This window comes from Myxine glutinosa, chromosome 1 (genome assembly GCF_964187855.1).
Source record: "Myxine glutinosa chromosome 1, kmMyxGlut1.1, whole genome shotgun sequence".
Classification (NCBI taxonomy): Eukaryota; Metazoa; Chordata; class Myxini; order Myxiniformes; family Myxinidae; genus Myxine; species Myxine glutinosa.
In genome coordinates, this window is record NC_136261.1 from 389,680,028 (window position 1) to 389,703,043 (window position 23,016).

General features: G+C 44.2%; 1 protein-coding gene across 8 annotated transcripts in view; it reads right to left on the minus strand.

Annotated features, from left to right (window-relative positions):
* The window catches only part of LOC137416279 (uncharacterized), a 92,926-nt gene that overhangs the window by 45,696 nt on the left and 24,214 nt on the right, over positions 1 to 23,016 (minus strand). For all 8 annotated transcript variants that reach the window (XR_013621881.1, XR_013621879.1, XR_013621880.1 and 5 more), the window contains 5 exons: positions 22,621 to 22,711; positions 21,748 to 21,876; positions 10,332 to 10,442; positions 9,886 to 9,984; positions 9,272 to 9,294 (listed from right to left, as the gene is read on the minus strand). Coding sequence is in view for 4 of the 8 variants with exons in the window: in XM_078770280.1 (XP_078626406.1) it covers positions 9,272 to 9,294; positions 9,886 to 9,984; positions 10,332 to 10,442; positions 21,748 to 21,876; positions 22,621 to 22,711 (453 nt within the window). In the remaining 4 variants the exon portion in view is untranslated. The remainder of the gene's footprint in view (positions 1 to 9,271; positions 9,295 to 9,885; positions 9,985 to 10,331; positions 10,443 to 21,747; positions 21,877 to 22,620; positions 22,712 to 23,016) is intronic.

Here is a 23,016-nt window from a genome sequence, read left to right on the forward strand (position 1 = left end):
CGTCCATTCAAAACTTATTCCGAGGCAAGTTATTTTTTTGGTTTAAAATCTTTAGCCTAATCGGCAATCATAAAAGCAATTTTAGGGGGGGACCTGCTCAATTTTTTTGCGGGTTGTGCAGCCATCCATACGTCCAAAATTTGACGAGTTATTGTTTGCTTTGTACAGTGCTCATGCGTCTTGTGGCATATTTGCTCAAATATTTCCCACCCCGGGATTTATGGCCAAATTGTAGTGATGGAAGATTTTGCACATTGGACAATCCCTATATATTTAACCTGGTGACAGCTATCGTTCCCAAAACATACAATATTTCTAGGTGATTAATGCAGTAAAACAGGTGTATTTGTGTACCCACATTTAAAACTGGCTCAACTTTAAAAAGCTGTTATCCCTGTTTGATATCAATATACATGTGGTCGATAGAGCTAGCGATTTGTCTGGCCATCTTCCGGAAGATTGTCCATGTGATTTTCTGTTGTGGAAGTACTAGTACATGACAGCTCATTCAAATTACACTGTGTTGGTTATGCCCACACTCCTTTCTTATGGAGAGGATTAGATTGGATTTTGGGATTTTGCCCACACTCCACACTCTTATGTTATGCCCACACTTTTAGAAAGGAGTGTGGGCAAAATGCCCACACTCCTTTCTAAAAGTTATTAAAATTCAGAGAACGACAGCATTGGTTTGTCTTACTTATAATGTTAGCTCTTATATGCAGTGTTGGCTTGTAATATGCATTGCCATACCACTTTTAATATCACCCACCACACAGCTCTTTTTCACGGGAATAGCTGAGTTTTTGACAAAACAAATATCACCTGTATGTAATAATAAGACTAAATATGTGTAGTAAATTTTTTTTTAGCAGGTTTAGAATATATCACCCCATATCGCGAATGTACATGTATATCTAATCCGACACACTTAGACACAAAATGGCGTCCAAATTTGAGTTGCCACAACTCTCTTTATACAGGGACTCTAGTTTTAAGGCCATTTTTCCCCGCTAGAGCGGGGGTTAGCCTTGCGGGCCCCATGACAATCATGGTTCCTTGTTTGAGGCAATGTTTTATGGCCGGATGCCCTTCCTGACGCCAACCCTTGGTCACGCTCTTACGATGCGTAGGGATACGGTGTACACACCGTGATCATTCATCCCAGCAAGCTGGTACTCAAGCTGGTACGGGCTACATGCCCATGCATAAAGCCCATGGGGCTTTTAAAGTTTGCGTTTTTGGGCATTCGTTGCATTTTTCGGGAGGAGGTTTCCTTCACAAATTGTATGTGGGTAAAGAGAAAATTTATAACAATCATGATTAAAGCTTGGTGTTCCGTAGAAATACGGACTAAATGAGCATGGAGAGTATTATGAGTAAGGGTAGGCTTCAGATGCGAGATTGTGTTAGGAATAAGGCCGTGAGTCTCCTTATAAATGTTAAACGTGCTTTTGTGCAACTCTCACTCAGTGTGTCCCAGCCCAGGTCGGGGACAAGGGATGTACCTCTCACATAGCATGTCCCAGCCCAGGTCGGGGACAAGGGATGCACCTCTCACTCAGCATGTCCCAGCCCAGGTCGTGGACAAGGGATGCACCTCTCACTCAGCGTGTCCCAGCCCAGGTCGGGGACAACGAATGCACCTCTCACTCAGCATGTCCCAGCCCAGGTCGTGGACAAGGGATGTACCTCTCACTCAGCATGTCCCAGGCCAGGTCGGGGACAAGGGATGTACCTCTCACTCAGCGTGTCCCAGCCCAGGTCGGGGACAAGGGATGCACCTCTCACTCAGCATGTCCCAGCGCAGGTCGTGGACAAGGCATGCACCTCTCACTCAGTGTGTCCCAGCCCAGGTCGGGGACAAGGGATGTACCTCTCACTCAGCATGTCCCAGCCCAGGTCGGGGACAAGGGATGCACCTCTCACTCAGCATGTCCCAGCCCAGGTCGGGGACAAGGGATGCACCTCTCACTCAGCATGTCCCAGCCCAGGTCGTGGACAAGGGATGCACCTCTCACTCAGTGGGTCCCAGCCCAGGTCATGGAGAAGGGATGTACCTCTCACTCAGTGTGTCCCAGCCCAGGTCGGGGACAAGGGATGTACCTCTCACTCAGCATGTCCCAGCCCAGGTCGGGTACAAGGGATGTACCTCTCACTCAGCGTGTCCCAGCCCAGGTCGGGGACAAGGGATGCACCTCTCACTCAGCATGTCCCAGCCCAGGTCGTGGACAAGGGATGCACCTCTCACTCAGTGGGTCCCAGCCCAGATCGTGGACAATGGATGCACCTCTCACTCAGCGTGTCCCAGCCCAGGTCGTGGACAAGGGATGCACCTCTCACTCAGCGTGTCCCAGCCCAGGTCGTGGACAAGGGATGCACCTCTCACTCAGCGTGTCCCAGCCCAGGTCGGCGACAAGGGATGCATTTGTCATTCAGCGTGTCCCAGGCCAGGTCATCAACAAGGGATGCACCTCTCACTCAGCGTGTCCCAGCCCAGGTCAGTGACAAGGGATGCACCTCCCACTCAGTGTGTCCCAGCCTAGGTCATGGAGAAGGGATGCACTTCTCACTGTGTGTCCCAGCCCAGGTCGTGGACAACGAATGCACCTCTCACTCAGTGTGTCCCAGCCCAGGTCATGGAGAAGGGATGCACTTCTCACTCAGTGTGTCCCAGCCCAGGTCGTGGACAAGGGATGCACTTCTCACTCAGTGTGTCCCAGCCCAGGTCATGGAGAAGGGATGCACTTCTCACTCAGTGTGTCCCAGCCCAGGTCGTGGACAAGGAATGCACCTCTCACTCAGTGTGTCCCAGCCCAGGTCGTGGACAAGGGATGCACCTCTCACTCAGTGTGTCCCAGCCCAAGTCGTGGACAAGGGATGCACCTCTCACTCAGCGTGTCCCAGCCCAGGTCGTGTACAAGGAATGCACCTCTCACTCAGCGTGTCCCATCCCTGGTCATGGAGAGGGGATGCACCTCTCACTCAGCGTGTCCCATCCCTGGTCGTGGACAAGGGATGCACCTCTCACTCAGCGTGTCCCAGCCCAGGTCGTGTACAAGGGATGCACCTCTCACTCAGCGTGTCCCATCCGTGGTCATGGAGAGGGTATGCATGCACCTCTCACTCAGCGTGTCCCAGCCCATGTCATGTAGAGGGGATGCACCTCTCACTCAGCGTGTCCCAGCCCATGTCATGGAGAGGGGATGCACCTCTCACTCAGCGTGTCCCACTGTCCCAGCCCAGGTCGGGGACAGGCGAGGATGATTTTGTATTCCAGTTATAATTTTCCGAGATTAAACAGGCTGCTCTGTGTTGAATCCTTTCTAAAGATTCCAATTGGGTTTTAGCACAAAGGTCCAAACTGATACATCTATACTCCATGCAAGGGTGTGTACTCGATAGAGACTTGTCCGCAGTGGACTTCCTGTCAGATGTGCAGCAACTCAAGATAAAAAAAAAAGCATTTAAGGATGGGTGTTTACACTGTATGTATGTATGTATATATATATATATATATATATATATATATATATATATATATATATATATATATATATATATATATATATATATATATTTATATATATATATATATATATATATTTATATATATATATATATATATATATATATATATATATATATATATATATATAAATACACTGTATAATATATATACACACAGTATACACTGTATAATATATATACACACAGTCATGGCCAAAAATATTGCCACCCTTTGTGCTATTTTCAAACAACTCACAATTTCACTGTAAATATTACAGAACCTTTGTTTTTGATTCAGAACTTAATATATACTTTTAAATCAGAAAATATCACAAATCAGAAATTTCTGTCGTATATTATAACACTTTTTTCTTATTATTATTTAAAAGGTTGCTTTCAACTTTAGTGTAGCAGCATAGCAAACCTGTTGTGCATTTTGTGATACAAGCACCAAATTTGGCACAAATGTGCATTAATATGTTGCGAACATTTTCAGATATTGGGCCACTTGAAATTCCGTAATTATTTTTTTCAAATTTTTTCAAATTTCGTAATTTCAAATTTTTCGGGTGACACCGTCACAACTTCGGTCTTCGAGGCCGGCCGATATAGTGGGGCGGCTTAGCCCAAATATTCAAAAGAATTGTGCATTTTGTGATACAAGCACCAAATTTGGCACAAATGTACATTAATATGTTGCGAACATTGTGTGGTCAGCAATGAAGACGAGAGTCTGAATTACATGTATGCAAAAGACCTTGTGAACCAGTGAAGCAAATACACGGGTAAGCATGAATTAAATCTAGGGAATGATATAATTTCCATGATGTTTACCTCTACACTCAATGGTGGAAGGAGGTAATGTTTTGATCCCAGCTTGTCTGTATGTCTGTTTGTCTGTTAGTCCACAAAATTCCAGACAAAGCTTGTAGTAGTGGTAGTTGTAGTGGTAGTGGTGATAACAGAAATTGTTATATAGAACTGAACTTATATTATTATTATATGCAGAAAATAGCTTCATTTCTATATGCCCTGCAGTGGACAGGTTAATTGGTTTATGCACTGAAGGGGTCACCCTGGTGTGCACTGCTGTGTTCTGCCTCACTGAGTTGTTCAGGTATGATGTACTCAGCACAAGCTTCCGGTCGGCCCGGAGGTGGGGGTGCGGGGCCTGTCACGGAACGTCAAAACAAACGGCCTGCCGGGGCCGCCCAAAAGTCGGGCGTGAGGGGCGCGTCCACTAATGGAACGCCTCTCGCTTCCCAGATCGAGGGCCACGTGGTCAGGAGAACCTCGTCCCTTCCGGTCACACTTTGCCTATCGGCCGGCCTCGAAGACCGAAATTGTGACGGTGTCACCCGAAAAATTTGAAATTACGAAATTTGAAAAAAATTGAAAAAAAAAATTACGGAATTTCAAGTGGCCCAATATCTGAAAATGTTCAAAACATATTAATGTACATTTGTGCCAAATTTGGTGCTTGTATCACAAAATGCACAATTCTTTTGAATATTTGGGCTAAGCCGCCCCACTACTTGCTCACCAAATGTATTCATTCCAAAAAAAAATTCCATCTCTTACATCTCCTCCTTTCGACATTCCATAAACTCACCTGCACTCCACCCCCTCCCCCCCACCCCTCCAGCGTCCTTAAACGCATGTCTGACTCGAAGGTCACAGGAAACTCATTTTGCAATAAATGTTCGTTTCCCATTAATCATGCAGCACTTTCTAAAATCCAACCTCACCCCTCCCCTCCAAATCTTCCCCATCACCCATCCCTTTCAAATCTCCCCCCTTGCCCCTTCCCTCCTAAACTAAACCCCTCACCCCACCCCTCCTAGTCTCCCCCTCACCCTTCCCCTCCAAAACTCCTCCCCCAACACTCCCCTCCAAATCTCCCCCATCTCCCATCCCTTTCAAATCCACCCCCATCCCCCTCCCTCCTAAACTCCCCCCTAACCCCTCCCCTCATAAACTTCCCCCTTGCCCCTCCCCTTATAATCTCCCCACCATCATTTCTTCTCCATTTCCCCCCTCTCACCCCTCCTCCTCAAAGCATGCTCCCCACTTCTTCTCCCTTCCAACTCTCACCTCCATCTCCACCAACCTTCCTCGTCGCTCTTTCCCCCCTCAAATAACACCTCACTGTGCCTCACCCAATCTCCATCAAACCTTTTGTCCGCCCCATCCTTCCCTTTCTCCAAGCTATTCTGAAATCTCTGACACACTTTCAACAGCTCTCCCTACCTCTTCCTCCTCTTCCACATCTTACCCTACTCCCCCCCCCCCCCCCCACACACTCCCCCCACACCCCTGTTCTGTATCCGATGCTCCCCCTTCCTCTTCATTAATGCTATGGACCTCAAACATCCAGGGCCTTCACTCAAACTTGACTGATCTCTCCATACAGGTTGCTTCTGACAAATGAGACTTGATCTGCTCAACAGAAACTTTCCTCCTTCATGATGTCTCCAATTCCTTAGTATCTCTCCCGGGTTACTCCCTCCTCCGGGATGATAGACCTGAGCCTCGTCCTGGAGGTGGGGTTGCTATCTTCATCAAAAACTCTCTTCCTCACTCGCCCTGCACTGCCCTCTCTCCACTTCACCCCCAGGAGTGCCTCTGGCTACGGCTTCCCCTTCACCCCCACCTTTTGTTCTTATGTGTGTTGTACCATCCACCAAACAGTGATGACTACATCTACATCTCGCTGTCTGATAATATGGACCAACTTCTATCTACTCATCTAAACTTTCTCTTCCTCATATGTGGTGATTTAAATTGTCGCCATGCCAGATGGCTGGGTGTGGGTACCGCTCTCACCAGCCATGGCTCCTCAGCAAAGGACGTCTGCGACTCACTGGGGCTGACAAAATCTGTCAATTTCCCAACCCGGATCTCAGTCAACGGAGAATCTTCTCTTCCAGACTTGGTTATGACAAATTTCACTGCAAATGTCTGCGGCTCTTCTGCTCCAATCGGCTCATCTGATCATGTGCTTGTTGAAGTGGACATCTCTCTAACCATTCTCAGAAAGCCTCCTCAGCGTCGATGAGTCTGGCAATTCACTCAGGCCGACTGGTACGGTCTTCATGCAGCCATAAATCATCTGGACTGTTCTTCTATCTCTACCGTCTCTAACATCAACTCATCCTGGGAATTCTTCCAAAGTAAATTGCTCTCTCTCATGCACAAATGTATCCCATCTCCTCTTCAGTTGTCATACCCTTCCTCCCGTCCATGGTTCACCGAATCTTGTGGTGAGGCAGTTGCCCAGAAACAACTTGCCTTCCCCTCCTGGAAAGCAAATCCAATGGAAGGAAATCTCATTTCCTTTCACAATGCCCGAAACAAGTGTGTGTTCACCCTCAGGAGAGCCAGGAAACAATATCTCTCCTCTCTCAAGACTGAACTCTCAAACCTGTCTCCCTCTTCCAAATCATGGTGGTGTCTGGTCAAATCTGTTTCTGGTGTTTGTTCCCCCTCCATCCCCTCCCTTACCTCAAACGGCTACACAGCTGACTGCGCTCGTGAAAAAGCTGAATGCCTCAACTCTGATGTTTGCCTCTAAATCTTGTGTCCCAAACCCAACCCTCTCTGTACCCACCATACCCAGTCGTACCCAGCTGCTCCTGGACTCTGTGTCCTTTTCTCCTAACAAGGTGGAGAAGTTTCTGTCAACCCTCGACTGTGATTCTGCAACTTGACCTGACGGCATCAGCCCATGGGTCCTAAAATCCTGCTCTGCCGCTCTTTCACTCTCTCTCTCTCTGTTCTCTTCACCCTCTCTTTTGCTCAAGGTCATCTGCCATCAGCTTGGAAATCAGCAAACATCACCGCTTTACACAAAAAAGGTGCAAAAACAGATCCTTGCAATGAAAGACCAATCAGTCTTCTCCCAATTATCAGCAAAGTCATGGAATCCATCATTGCTTCAGATATCAAATCTTTCCTCTTCTCCAATGGCTTGATCTCTGACCATCAATTTGATTTCAGACCAGCTCACTCTACTCTGGACATGCTGCTTCTGCTGTCTCAACAATGGATGGAGGTCCTCAATGCCAAACAGGAAATTAGAGCTGTCTCCCTTGACATATCACATGCCTTCGATATGGTCTGGCACCCCGCTCTGCTTACCAAACCCTCCTCCTGTGGTATCCAGCGAAATCTCCATGCATGGCTTGCGGACGTCCTCTCCAGTCGTAGTCAACGTGTGGCCCTGATTGAGTTTCTCTCATCTCCCTTTCCTGTTCAGGCTGGAGTTCCCCAACCAGTGTTCTGGGCCCTGTGCTTTTTCTCGTCTTCATCAATGATCTCTCTGACTGTCTTGAAAATCCTATCCACCTCTTTGCTGATGACTCCACTCTCTGCCGCTCCATTCCTCATCCCTCAGATCAGCAGTCTGCAGCCTCCTCACTCTCTGCAGACCTGGACAAAATCACTGACTGGTCAAACAAGTGGAACATGTCTTTCAATCCTGACAAATCCCACACTCTTACTATGTCTCTCCGAAAAGACTGACTGGACAACCCTCCCATCTACTTTCTGAACAATCCTCTCCAAGAAGTTCTGTCACTCAAGCTTTTGGGTCTCACTATCTGCCATGATCTTTCCTGGGAAAACTACATTTCCAATCTGGCCTCCAAAGCCAGTCACCGACTGGGCATCCTCCGTCGTGTGAAGTCCTTCCTTGGCACACCTGTGCTCCTCACCACATACAAGGTTTTCATCTGCAGCTCAATGGAATACTGTTCCCTTCTCGGGGCCTGTGATCCTGCCTCGCACCTAGCTCGGCTTCATGCTGTTGAAACCAAAGCTTTCAGAATTATTGGAATCTCCCGCGATGAAGCTAACTCCGAGGGCCTCTCACTTACTCACCACAGGCAGGTTGGTGGTCTTTCTGTCTTCTACCGACTCCTCTCCGGCCTTGCTCCCCCAGCTCTCTCTCTGGGCTTTGTCCCCCAAATATTCCTACAGGTCGCACAAGATCTACCAGCGACCCTCTTATGGTTAAACTGCCAAAATCAAGGCTCTCTGCTGACCTTCACCCTTTCACTCCCCTTTTCTCCCACCTCTGGAACAAATTCCCCCACTCCCTTCAATCCCACTCCTCCCTCCAGGTCTTTAAAACAGCTGTTCACAACCATCTCATATCTTCCCCCATCCAAAACCTTGATCTTTTCTACCCCCGCTATTTTCGCCCCAGATCCACTTTTTTGAAATACCAACTTCTTTCCTAGAAGTCCTTGCAGTGTCCTTGTGTTTTATACTTCTCCCACCCCCCCCCCCCTTCCCACGCCTCCTCCCCCCAAGCCCTCTCCCTCTCACAGATCTCCTGATGTCGCTGCTCTCAAATGTTGTATTTGTGCTTCCCCTTCTCAAGGGTGCCCAGTGCAAGGGTGCCAATATTTTTGTCCACGACCGTATTTGACAACTTCAATTTGTGCCCTTTTATTAGTAATTCAATTCTTATTCAAGCAATACACTACATTTTATCAATGTAGAGTTTTTCACTCAAAATGAATGAATTAATTCACAGGAATTTCACAAGTTTAAATTAAAATAATTTTTTTTAAATGTACCTCATATTTATGATATTGTAACATCATCATCAACATCCTTTGTTGATTAAAAAATATTTATAAACACATATCGATTGTTGTGCCATATGAATTGAAAAATTTAATGGTTTTCATCAGCAATCAAGTCATGGAAGTAACTACATCATCTTAACCTGCAAAAACGATTCCAGGCATACCTGTGGACAAAGCCTTCGTGCCACTGTAAAGGCAAGAAAGGAATAAAGATTAGAACAGTGTTTTACAATTCTGTACAAGTTGTTTATCGACAAAATAATGTGAACATTGAATTAAGGGAGGTTGAAGCTTCGTTATTTTCTTGACGCATAGTTCTTGCTTTATAAAGAACGTGTTAAAATAAAGGAACATTAAGGATGGAATTAATGTAGGGGATTCAATGTGGATTGAGATTGGGGATTGCAAGAACATGGAGAATGTGTTCCAAAACATGGAGAAACTGGAGACACCAACTTAACCTCAATATTCATTAATTATGACAAATGTTGCCACTCCATCGATGCAGCGGACATATTATCCCGACCCACAAACATTTACTCCTCAGTTCTAAAAGTCCTAAAACTATGCGAACAAAAGCGGGAGTCTATACCTTAATTCAAATAACTCCTCCACCAACACATTCCCACCACTCTCCCACAAATGCAGCAATATTAAGAAGGGCACAACAAGGTGTTATTTCCGAGAAAAACGACCTGATCATTTTGGTAAAATACGACCTTCCCAAATCCACACCTTCCCTGGTCCTGGTGGCAATAACATCACACTAGAAACTTACTGCATAGGAGAATGAACAATGTGAAGAAGAAGAGTCCAAAAATCACAGGTAACCAAATCAACAACGAAGGAAACTCCAAGGATGGAAAACCAATTTGACCTTTTGGAGGGAAGTGGATAAACAACAGATTAAATTAATGAGAACACGAAAAAAAATGTATATTTTAAAATCAAATTACTTGACTTTTCCTTGTTTTGTTATTCCACGTATTAATTATTATTATTATTATTATTATTATTATTATTATCATAATCTGACTTTTAGCTCTTACATGACCCTCGGCTTTGTATATAAAAAATAAATTAAAAATATGAACATTGCTTCACACCTAACATTCATTTTATTTAATTATTTTTTAATGTGTAAACTTCAATTCCAGGCTCTTAGTCTTATCTCAAATATTAACATTAACCATTCTATATTAAACATCAATATCGTTTCCTTACTTTCCACACGAATCTTCAACTCGCATTTGTTTTCATTCCCGTGGAGTCCTTCACGACAGACACATTGTCTGTTATTGTCGACGTCACACTCTCTCTCTTTAACCTCCGTCTCTGTGGAATAAAATGATAAACACCGGAGGATGAGTTAAGAGAGAAATAAAACAAAAGACTGTTACCATTGTTACGGATTCATCACTTCCGCTGTTGTGGTTTTCACCCACTTGACATGTTTCGGATATCATGTATTATTATTATTCTCAAAAGGTTTAGTATTCAGGAACAGCTATCTAAAGTTAAAAAGGTTAACATAAAATGATACAGGAAACCGACCCGGAAGAAAAAAGGCGGTAAAGAAGAAGAAGGCGTGAGGACAGTAAAATGACGCGGTCTGAAAAAGCTCTGTACCTAGCGTGGTCGAGTGTACATGGTGAGTGAACTTTGAGTCCTTGAAAGGAATCTCGTGTGATCGGTGTTATCGTCGGAGTTGTGGAAAAGCCTGCGAAGCCAGGTACAGGGGTGAGATTCCGGAGAATCTTCGCCTCAGGGCCGCGGCTCGAGTGAGAGCCGTCCGCCCTTTCGCCCCGCGTGCTGCCTTCATCGGAAAAGGTTTTTGTCGCGTCGGCTGGGCTTATCCTCCGGTGGTTTGCCGGGGACGGCTGTGCAATAAAGCGGCGTTTGAGGAGTACATGGCGATTTGCTGATTGAACGGCAAACGTGTACATCGGCGCGCATCTTTGGAGAGTGTCCATTCTACCGCAAGTTTGCTGGGTGTTGGACCACGTGACTTCTGTGTCACTTCGACTGTCTACGCCTCGATTGTTTCTTGACCGGACATTGTTCCAACGATCGCCGGAGCGAAGCAACTTCGCCTTGAAGGTTAAAGAGACATTGAAGAGGTTCTTTCCATGTACTGCGAGCAGTGAGTTCGATTACTTTAACAGATGGTACCATCCTAAGATATTGATTGTATGGTGGCTGGCTATCATGGATGTATCATTTATTCCTGTGTGATTTTTAATATATTCTTTTTGTTGGTAACCATTGGTGTGGTTTTGATCTTGATTTTGACACGGAGGAATATATATTTTTCTGCCGTGATTCCTCCCAGGGTTCGGAGGTATACCGAGACCAGGACATCGGGGAGGAACACGTAACAGAAATTGGGGGCTCGTCCAATTCACTCGTGGGCTCGAAATTGGGTCTGCGTCCGGGATCTAAAATTCCCTAAATTTAGTCCGGGAAAGATTTCCCTAACATTCCCAGATTTCCCAAATTTGGAACTTGTTCCAACATTCCCAAATTTTTCCAAAAACAAAGAAAATATATATATATATATTTTTAAATTTCTTGTGTGAAGGTTAACAGGTGTTAACAATAGTCACCATGGAGTTTGACACAGAGAAGTTTGCAGTGACCCCTAGTGAAGCACAGTTCAGAGCGTTAGTAAAATCGGACCTCTTGAAATTGGCCAAACATTTTAGCTTGGAGGTCCGAACTAATATGAGGAAGGCAGAGATGTAGACAGTGTTGATACAATCTATGGTGGGATTAGCAACATGGGAAGAGGTAGCCTGGGATTGATTACCCGAGGAACCAGAAGATGTGGAGCTCCGGAAACTGGAGATGCAATTACTGAGCCAGGAAAGGGAACAAGCAGAGGAAAGGAGAGCTGCAAGAGAACTCGAAGAAAGAAAAGCAGAGGAAAGGAGAGTGGAACGAGAACTCCAGGAAAGGTTAAAAGCAGAGGAAAGGAAAGCAGAAAAGGAAAGAGCAGAACAGGAATGAGAACTCCAGGAAAGGTTAAAAGCAGAGGAAAGGAAAGCAGAAAAGGAAAGAGCAGAACAGGAACGAGAACTCCAGGAAAGGTTAAAAGCAGAGGAAAGGAAAGCAGAAGAGAGAAGAGAAGAGAAACAAGCAGAGGAAAGGAGAGTTGAAAGAGAACTTGAGGAAAGAAGAGCATCACAGGAAAGAGAACTCCAGGAAAGGTTGGAAGAGAAAAAAGCACAAGAAAGAACAGAGGAAAGGAGAGTTGAAAGAGAACTCCAGGAAAGGTTAGAGGAGAAAAAAGCAGAGGAGAGAAAAGCCGAAAGGGAGTTAAGGGACCGTGAAATGGTGCTTCAGCAGGAAATTAGACTCAAGGAGCTGGATGTAATGAAAGAACGGGGAGAGGTACCATCATGCCGATTGGTTCGACACCGAGTCAGAACACCTGGGATATTGACAGACATGTGAGGCTGGTTCCACCCTTCAATGAAAAGGAGGTAGCCAATTTTTTTTCACACTTTGAGAAGGTGGCTCAACTGCTAAACTGGCCTGAGGATTCCTGGACCATATTAGTGCATAGTGTTCTGGTGGGTAAAGCTCAAGATATTTATTCGGCTTTACCGATTGACCAATGTGCAGATTATGAGGTATTGAAGAAAAACATTCTCAAAGCCTATGAATTGGTCCCGGAAGCTTACCGACAAAAATTCCGGAATGCCAGGAAAAGGGAGAGTGAGACCCATGTGGAGTTTGCCAGAATGAAAGAAACCATGTTTGATCGGTGGTGTGATTCAAAAGGGGTTGGGAAAGACTTCGAACTATTGCGACAATTGATCCTGGTGGAGGAATTCCAACTGTGTGTCCACGAGGACATTAAAGTACATCTGGAGGAAAGGAAAGTACCAAAGTTGTATGAGGCAGCAACCATGGCAGATGACTATGCCTTAACCCACAGGATGGGGTTCCACAAACCTAACTTCTCGCCTAGACCTAGCCAGGGGAGCGATGGTACATCAGGGGCGGAGAATGAAAATTCATGGGGGCGGCCTCGAGATGAATATGAGGACCACTCTGATACCACGACTTCTAGGAATCCGAAGACAGCAGTTCCAAGGCAGACTTATTCCCTGGGGGGCTCGAGACAAACCACGAGGTTCTCCTTCGGGTCTACTTGCGCTTTTTGCCATAAACCTGGACACTTGATGTCCCACCGTTATGTGCCGGGAAAGGAAAATCAGGAGCGGAGTTCGACTAGTACAACTCCGAATGCAATGGCCAATGTGAGAAATCGCCCTCAAAAGGGTTACCAACCATTTATTTCAGAGAGGTTGGTGTCACTGGGTGGAGACCCCACTAACCGGAGACCTGTTAGGGTATTGAGGGACACCGGAGCACATCAATCTTTAATGGTTGAAGGCATCTTGACATTGTCAGAAGAGACGGCAACTGGTGATATAGTTCGTTTACAGGGGATTGGTGGCTGTGTTAGAGCTCCACTTCATGCCATCCATTTGGAGTCCGATGTGGTGTCAGGACCGGTCACCGTAGGTTTACAAGCCACTCTTCCTGTAGAAGGAGTATATGTTGTTATCGGGAACGATTTGGCCAGTGGTCAAGTTTATGGTAACCCGATGGTTGTTAAAAAGCCCAGTAGGGAAAATAACACCACCCCAGTTAGGGATGGCGACAAATTTAGCAAGTTATTTGTAGGTAGACTGAACTTCAAAACGAAGGAAGATGTTCTGGAGTCTGCCTTCAGCAAATATGGACCGCTTTTGGAAGTGCTGCTGATAAAAGACGGAGACACAAAAGTCAAGAGGGTTTGGCTTTGTCACGTTTGAAAACGCAAAGGACGCCAGAGATGCAGAAAAGAATCTGAATAACAAGGAGTTGGAGGGTCGGACCATAACAGTAGGGAAGGCATTTCACAGGTGTTGTGGGGGCTACAGAAGAGGACAACGGAGTAGTAGTTTTGGTGGTGGCCGCAATCGATATTATTATGGAGGCTCCCAGAGTTATGGCAGCTCCCGAAGGAAGGATTATCAGAGCAGTGGCCGAGAAGGAGACCGCTATTCATGTGACTACAGTGACAAGTGGTCCAACCGTGATTGTTAGGAAAGTTAGAAAGAGCTGAAGCACTGAATGCTGCAGAGCAGCCGAGCCAAGATTCCTACACAGATCAACCGTGAATGCCCCGTTCCTAAAGGCGTCCATGTAGTGAACTTTCCTGCACGGACTAACCGTGAACTCCACGTTCCTAAAGGCGTCCATGTCATGAATACTTCCAGGCCTCACCACCCAACCACCATGGAACCTGGCTTTCAGCTCGGCCTCCCGGGAAAAGTGTTGTAGTTTTGCTTGACTTGGGATTTTGATTACTACCCCTTAACCTTCATTCAAAAGAAACGAAAAGTAAAATCAGAGGGGAATGAGATGGAGTTTGGCTTTGCAGGAGTCCAACTGGGAAATTGAACATGTAAATGGCAGGGACAATGTCGTGGCTGACGCTTTGTCCAGAGTCAATTAACCTTGGAAACCTCTGTGGGTTGTTCGAAGTTTTGTTGCTTTATTTTTGGGAAATATTGATTATTGTTGCCCATGGGAATTGGTGATTTGGGGTTGTGATTTTATTTTTGTTTGTTTAAAGAGTTTGCATGCAAAGAAAGTTTTCGCTGTGTTCAAACTTTCTTTCTTGAGGGGGGGAAGTGTTACGGATTCGTCACTTCGGCTGTTGTGGTTTTCACCCACTTGACATGTTTCGGATATCATGCATTATTATTATTCTCAAAAGGTTTAGTATTCAGGAACAGCTATCTAAAGTTTAAAAGGTTAATGTAAAATGATACAGGAAACCGCCCCTGAAGAAAAAAGGTGGTAAAGAAGAAGAAGGCGTGAGGACAGTAAAACGACGCGGTCTGAAAAAGCTCCGTACCTTGCGTGGTCGAGCGTACATGGCAAGTGAACTTTGAGTCCTTGAAAGGAATCTTTTGCGATTGGTGTTATCGCCGGAGTTGTGGAAAAGCCTGCGAAGCCAGGTACTGGGGTGAGATTCCGGAGAATCTTCGCCTCAAGGCCGCGGCTTGAGTGAGAGCCGTCCGCCATTTCGCCCTGTGTGCTGCCTTCATTGGAAAAGGTTTTTGTCGCGTCGGCTGGGCTTATCCTCCGGTGGTTAGCCGGGGGCGCTGTAGCCTCTGCCCAGGGATCCACTACGGCAGCACCGTACACCGACCGCATGTCGCAGGCCGCGAAAAACTTGTCGGCCTCTATGGCCAGGGTGCAGGGTTCCTTTATCTTGGAACCGGCCAGCGCGAGGCGTACCTGTGCGGGTAGCTGGCGTAGGAAAAGCGCCCGGAATAAGAAATCCGGGGGTTGGTCACCAAGCAGCGACAGCATAAAATCCATCTGCACGGATGGTCGTGTGTCGCCGAGTTCAGGAAGGTCCAGGAGGCGGTCGGCCCGTTCGATCTCCGTGAGCCCGAACGTGGCGAGCAGGAGACGTTTGAGCGCCTCGTATTTGTTGTCGCCCGGCGGGCACCGAAGGATGGACACGACTCGGGCGGCAGTGCCGGGCCCGAGGGCGGCGACCACATGGTAGTACCGGGTCTCGTCCGCCGTTATGCCTCGGAGCTGAAATTGAGCTTCGGCCTGGACGAACCAAACGTCGGCTTGTGCCTCCCAAAACTCCGGGAGTTTAACTGTTGGTGGCCATGGCGCGTTCGGTGGTCAGCAACGGCTGAACCAATCGGGGTCACCAGTGTGGTGCTGCGCACACACGACTCGATTGCCAGAGAGGTAGGCCACAACGCATTGGTATAACAAAGTCTTTATTCGAAAGCTCGTACTTCAGCACTGAGCGGGCTCGAGCTTAGAGCCCGCATATATCTCCCGAGGCCACGCCTAGTTCCCGGGCATGGCCGATCGGTCGATAGGCGGGGCATGCAATCCAGTTCCCCGCCTGGACGTTCGCGCCACCTGCTGGTGCGCTGAATTCGTGTCCCTTGTGTCCGCCACAACATATACCGTGTGCGTGTTTACTGTAAAAGTGCAGCGCACCAGAGCTCACCACGTCGGGTCACATACCATTCACCACTCAGGTTAAATGGAGTGTCCGCTCTTCAGACAGCACACCACGTCCAAGCAGCAGGCACCAATCTTACCACAGTGGCTGCATGTGTAAACTTTATTCAAACCATTAACATTCATCTTGGGGGGAAACTTGGCCCCTGATCGATAACCCTGTGCATGTTGCAGCCTGATAAAATGAATTTGTAACAATTCAAATAGTTATGTCAGTTGCCTTGGATTATATATTTAAACTTCATTAGTAATTGTAAATTATTTCCCGACTTGTCTTTTTAAAAGGGAAACATAAACAGTATGGTACCGGTATCTTAAACAACAATTGAAGTTAATGGAATTGCACGTAATGTAAAATGTGGCTTAAAGACCTGAACGCCCTTCCCCTCCCCTCCCCAACTCTCTCCTCTCTCTCTCTCTCTCTCTCTCTCTCTCTCTCTCTCTCTGTCTCACGGTCTTCCTCTTCCTCTTCCTCCCCCTTCTCCCTTCCCTCCCTGCATCGCGCCCGCCCAGGCACATTCAAAATGGCTATTAAAATATCAATATATTCGTCCGATGTCCCGCCTGTGAGACTTGACACAAGTTGAAGACTGAAATAATGCTATGGTGACTTTAGACTTGCCCTCAAAGACTTGACATTCTTGATACTTGGCACTTTACAACTTTTGAAAACAACTTCTCATATTCCTTAAACCTTCTTGTTCTCTCATTCGCATACATTTTCCTAATTTATTACTTGCAAAATCGAAGATTTTTCAAGTATATTGGTCGGTTGCGTTCGTGGTTCTGTCTGTCTGTTTGTCTGTCTGTTTGTCACCGGCCTACAGGTCACAATTCTAAACCGATCGTCACGAAGCTTCACCAAGCTGGATAGGTCGTCAAAATTGAGAAGCCTATTGATTGAGGTCAAAGGTCAAAGGTCATCTGGAGGTCAAATTTCTAAAATCGCCATTTTAAATCCGATTGACTTGAAAATTGAATAGCATTTGTATATTGAGTCACTGAATTGGGAAACCTACTATTTTTGAGGTCAAAAGGTCAAAGGTCAACTGAAGGGCAAACTTCCAAAATCATCAATTTTCATCTGAAAAGCCATCAATGTTCATCCGATTGAATTGACAATGGAACAGCATTTGCATATCGAGTCACTAAATAGGGAAGCCAACTATTTTTGAGGTCCAAAGGTCAAAGGTCAACTCAAGGTGAAACTTCTAAAATCATCAATTTTCATTTGAAAAATCATCACTTTTCATCCTATTAGCCCAAGCTTTGATTGAGATCGTCAATTTTAAATCTTGATGGAATGGACAATTTGCTGTATCAATGGAAACTTTTTTTGGGGGAAGGAGGATGCGGATTTTGCAAGTATCATGCTCTGCATGACGTCTTCTTGTTTATTTATTTATTCATTGAAACACATCATTTAAGATTCTATCCTGTGTAACCTTACCCCTTACAAATGGAAGAAAAGGAAGGAGAATATCTTGGACAGCATCGATGTATTTATACCTTTCAGTCGTGTTTCATATGATTTTAAAATTCCCTTTTGCTACATAATGTTGAACAATTGTTTCTCCAAAAATTATCTATATCTATTGAATTTAGCTTAAGTAAATTAAAAGTAGGGGCATTATTTCTTATCGAGCGACGAGGGAGTTGAAAGTATGATTGATTGACGTAAACACAATTACACGAAGAATGTCTCCCTCTAGTGTAGTAGCTATCCAGATACCATAACCGTTTGGTTTCTCTCTTTAACACAATAAAAGATAAGGTTTTTTTTTTTTGATTCATGCAAATCTTGAGGTGACGGCATATCATTCGTATTATCGCTGAGATTACAAAATACCGAAAAAGCAGTTGTTATTTCGTACATTATAGGAACGTAGTATATCTTAAATCTTAAATCTTAAATCAGTCAATCTGCCAATCTTACAGTATATCTTAAATATGATAATCATTTAATGTTTTGAAGTTTAAATGAATCGAAAATATATATTTGAAGACCCACAATAAAACCATGGTATACTCAGGAAAAGCTAGAAGTTGTAAAAATTATGAAATTATCGTAATCTGAAAAGTTGGGAGCAAGAAGCATCTTGAAAATCAAATAAGTTTCCCACATCCGCTTGAACCATTTATTAGACATCTCAGTGAATTCGGTATATGTTACCCTCGCCAGAGGAGACGCTATTGCATTTGGGTCCGTTTGTTACTTGGCAAAACAAAAAAAATTTGGACAAGTATGTTGATCACTCTGGTTTGTCTGTGTGTGTGTGTGTTTGTTTGCGTGTCCACTCACTTATACTTGCCTGCAGGTCACAATTTTAAACCGATCTTCGCGAAACTTCACCAAACGGTAGAGTTGCTGGTCCGACAGAATCATATTTATTTTTTCGGTCAAAAGGTCAACATAGGCCAAAGGCCAACCACTCTTCTTGAAATTTCTAAAATCCTCAATTTTCATCCGATTGACTTGAAATTTGAATAGCATTTTCATATCAGCTTAATGAATTCAACCACCAACTATCTTTGTGAGGTCAGCATTGGCCGAATTTCTAAAATTGTCAATTTTCATCCGATGAACTTAAAATGTGAAGGCGATTTGCATATCAGGTCACAGAATTCAACCACCAATTATTTGTGAGGTCAAAAGGATGCTCTAGCGAGTGCCATTCTCCTTTGTTCTCTTTTGCCAAATGTCGCTCTATGAGTGATTTTTCATTTGTCTGTCTGTCTGTTTGTCTGTACAGAATGAGTATGTTTTTCTCTGCATCCATTGGATCCGATTGACACAAAATTTTCACTATTGGAGCGTGTCCTCCGGGAGAATATTTATTGGTAATTATGACGGCATAGGTCACGTGATGTGGTGTAGTTGGTGGTCCTATTTAGTTGATGGGCGCCATCTTGGAAAAACCGAAAAACGTTGCACCTCGATATCTCAGAAACCACTCAATGAAAAGATTGAAACATGGCTCATTGTCAAGCACTACCAATGGGGAAGAATGTATATGACCGGAAGAAGAACTATATGACAGAGAAGGTATATTTTTATACCGTGTACCCTCCACCGGCCCCTCCACCCACCTGTTCTCTACTCTACCAGCCCTCTCCTTTCAACAGATCTCCCGATGTCCCTGTTCTCTACTGTGGTTGTGCATGTGTGCTTCCCTCTCTCTCCCCATCTTGTCTCCCGCTCCCTTTATTATGTTTTATGTGTCTGTTTATGTGTTTTGTGTTTATTGTGTTAGCTCTTACAGGAGCCTCGATCCTGTATGCAAAACAATATATATATATATATAATAATAATAATAATATATATACATATATTGTGATGTTATCGGTGCCTTCTTTATGATGTCATAATTCTACAAGAAGATTGCTTCATCGGATCAAGTAAAACAATAACAATGCAACGGTGTCGCCAATATGCCTCCTCCTAGTCCCACAACAGGTAGATGCATTGTTCACTGTCCTAAAAATAAACCAGTTTGATTTTCAGCTGTTTTCAAGTATCACATTTTCACCAGACATGAAAGGTTTCACATCGATCGGTGAAGCAGTTTCAGAAAAGGGATTTTTTTTTTTAATATTGGCTATCAAGCTAATATGGCTGCCACACCATGTGACATATGACTTTTTTTTAAATGTACACTCTGCATATGTATGCGTAGGGGATCATGTTTGTGAGGTTTTGTGTTGATTGGAGAAGGTTCTTTTTCTGTCCAATATGGCTGCCAAACCACGTGACCTATGGCATCATCATTTTCGAACTATATGCAGCACTGGTGTTAAATGATATTTGTAAAATTTTGCATCGTTAGGGTGAGCGGTTTCAGAGATATAATTATTTAATATTGTCCTTCAATCCAATATGGCTACTGCACCGTTTGACCAATGATGTTTTCGTGATCATCTTTTATTCGCGATGCCTAGTCAATGACACACATAAACGTTCGAGTCAATCGATTTGGTGTTTTGGGAGAAGATTAAAAAAAAAGATTTGCGGTTAAATCTAATATGGCTGCCAAACCATGTGACCTATGGTGTCATGAATTTAATATTTCCATACAAATGGGTCATCGGTCATGTGCATGCCATTTCAGATTTTTAGTATAAGGAATTATATTAAAACATTTTTGGTTGGTATACCACTTCACCTATGATGTCATCATTATCATGCTTTTGTTCCCCATTGGGAGTACTTGACAATGTGCCAAGTTTAAAAAATTTCCATTCAGCGGTTTCTGAGAAATATTTTTTTAAATTATTTGCTTTTAATCCCAGATGGCCACGTCACCTATGACGTCACAATTATCATAAAAAACATTCTGCATGGGTGTCACACTTACCCTGAAAGTTTTGTCTCAATCGGACACATAGTTGCTGAGAAAAACGAGGTTTAGCTCGTACAGACGGACGGACGGACGGACGGAAGGACAAACCCAAAAACATAATTTCGTCAAAAAGTAAATAATTCTCATTACGGAATATATATTCAGATCTTCACCAAAATCAAATCTATTTGTCCTTGTCACACACACAACCGGTCCACCAAGTTTCGTCCAAATCCGTTTACAACGTTTTGAGATATCCTGCTATGTATCGTTTTTGGCCCGATCTCCCAATGGTGAAGAATCACTTAAAAAATTCTACTAGCCGGATCCGAATCCGGATCTTCACCAAAATCTAATAATGTCGTCGTTGTGACATACGCTACATCTCTGCCAAATTTCGTCCGAATCCGTCCACAACATGTTGAGATATTTTGTTCACAAACAAACAAACAGACAGGGCTGAAAACATAACCTCCATCCACCTTCGGTGGCGGAGGTAATAAACGTCAAAGAGCTCCAAAATAAGCTTACATTTAATGTCCAGTGGACTTGACGTAATTTGTTAAGAGTCGAGGAGTTTGGCATTTTAAACTAGGGTCAAGTAATGAGTTACCGGTATACGAAAGACGAAGTCTGGTGCGTGTTGCTTCCCTGCTTGATGCTCAGTGTTTTAAAATGGATAGAGGATAGAGCACGGACATAGAGAGAAGGGGATGGGGAAGAGGGTTGGGGGAGAAACGGAAGGGTCCAGGGAGGAGGGTGAGAGAGTTGAGGGGGGGGGGGGGGGAGTAGTAGGGAGAGACAGAAAGAGGAGAGGAGGACAGTGAAGAGAGGAGGGAGCAGATACAAATCACTCCCGCTCCACAATCCCTCTTCTCAATTGAGATACAAATCCTTGATTTTCACCAAAACTTCCTCCATATTGCACACAATACTTCAGCATAAAGTTATCAATGTCATCACCAGCACAGAACTATAAAACACCCATCGTTCTGTTCGCTCACCTGTCCATACGTTCATGTATACACTTTAAATGCCAGGACTTCTGTCCTTTTAATTATTTTTCTTACAGAGGTAAAGTTTACTGCTTACTTTTTATTCGAACACAAAGTTGTGAATAAAAATAATGGATACGTGGGGTTGGGAGGGTTCACTTCATACTTGGTTATCCTCGTGCTCATACATAGGGTAACCAAGTGTAAAAATCAATGAAGTAACCTGAAGTAAACGTTTACCTGGGTCACAAACACTGCATTGCTTGCACATTGTCATGTGGTTTTGCTCGTCCATGTAAGTCCCATTTTTACAAGGAAGGCAGAAGGAACGACTTCCGGGAACTTGACAGGGCTCCAGCATGTATGTTCCTGATAGATACACAATTGGTTATCGTTACTGTAAAAGGTGCCGACATAAAATAATGGATATGCAGGGTTGGTTCCAGAAAAGTCCATAAAACCCATAAAATAAAATCCATAAAAATAAGTCCATAAAATGGTCCATAAAAAAGTCCATAAAATCCATAAAATAAAATCCATTTTAAAAATTCCATAAAATTCATCTATCTATAATTCCACTAATCTCTGTGTGTGTGTGTGTGTGTGTGTGTGTATGCGACCGCTGTTTCTCGACAACTACCGGTCCGATATACTTGAAACTTGCCAGGTATATTGCTGGGGACCCGAGGATGTGCCTTTTCAAGGTTTGAAATTAATCGGACAAGTAGTTACCGAGCTATGGCGATTTAGCCGTTCGCCGTCCGCTTTGGCTTTGCGAATGGACCAAACCATTTCATGTAAATAGAGGGGGGGGGGATTCTGTGGTCGTTGCGAATGGACCAAACCATTTCATGTAAATAGAGGGGGGGGGGATTGTCACCGTACTCGCAAGCCGTTCGCTTTGGCTTTGCGAATGGACCAAACCATTTCATGTAAATAGAGGGGGGGGATATAATTTTAGATATATATATAGTACGGGCATGCCCTAGTAATATAAAATCCATAAAAATAAGTCCATAAATCAATTTTAAAAATCCATAAAAATAAATCCATAAAATCCATAAAATAAAATAAAGTCCATAAAATAAGAGTTTAGTTGAGATGAAGACTCACCGATGGGACATAATTCACAACAAATCCGATCATCATGAAAGTACTGATTTGGTGGACACCGAGATGACCTTTCTATTCTGAAACACGAACCCTGTAAACCCAAAACACACGAAACATGATATTGATTGTCTTGAATCTGCTTCCCCAATTAATAATAAATTCTCCTTGTAAATTGAATAGCAGGCAATTAAGCATTATTAATATTCTACATCCTTTCTCATCAATTTCCAGTTTCCTCAAATATTCAATTAACTACAGAAATACCCGTGCTACGCACGGGTGGGAGGCCAAGAACAAACAGGCAATGCAGATACGGTGAATGCTAAAGCATGAAACCAATAAATTCCACATTCCTGCAGCACTTTCAGTCGCACGTCAAACATGGACAGCAAGTTC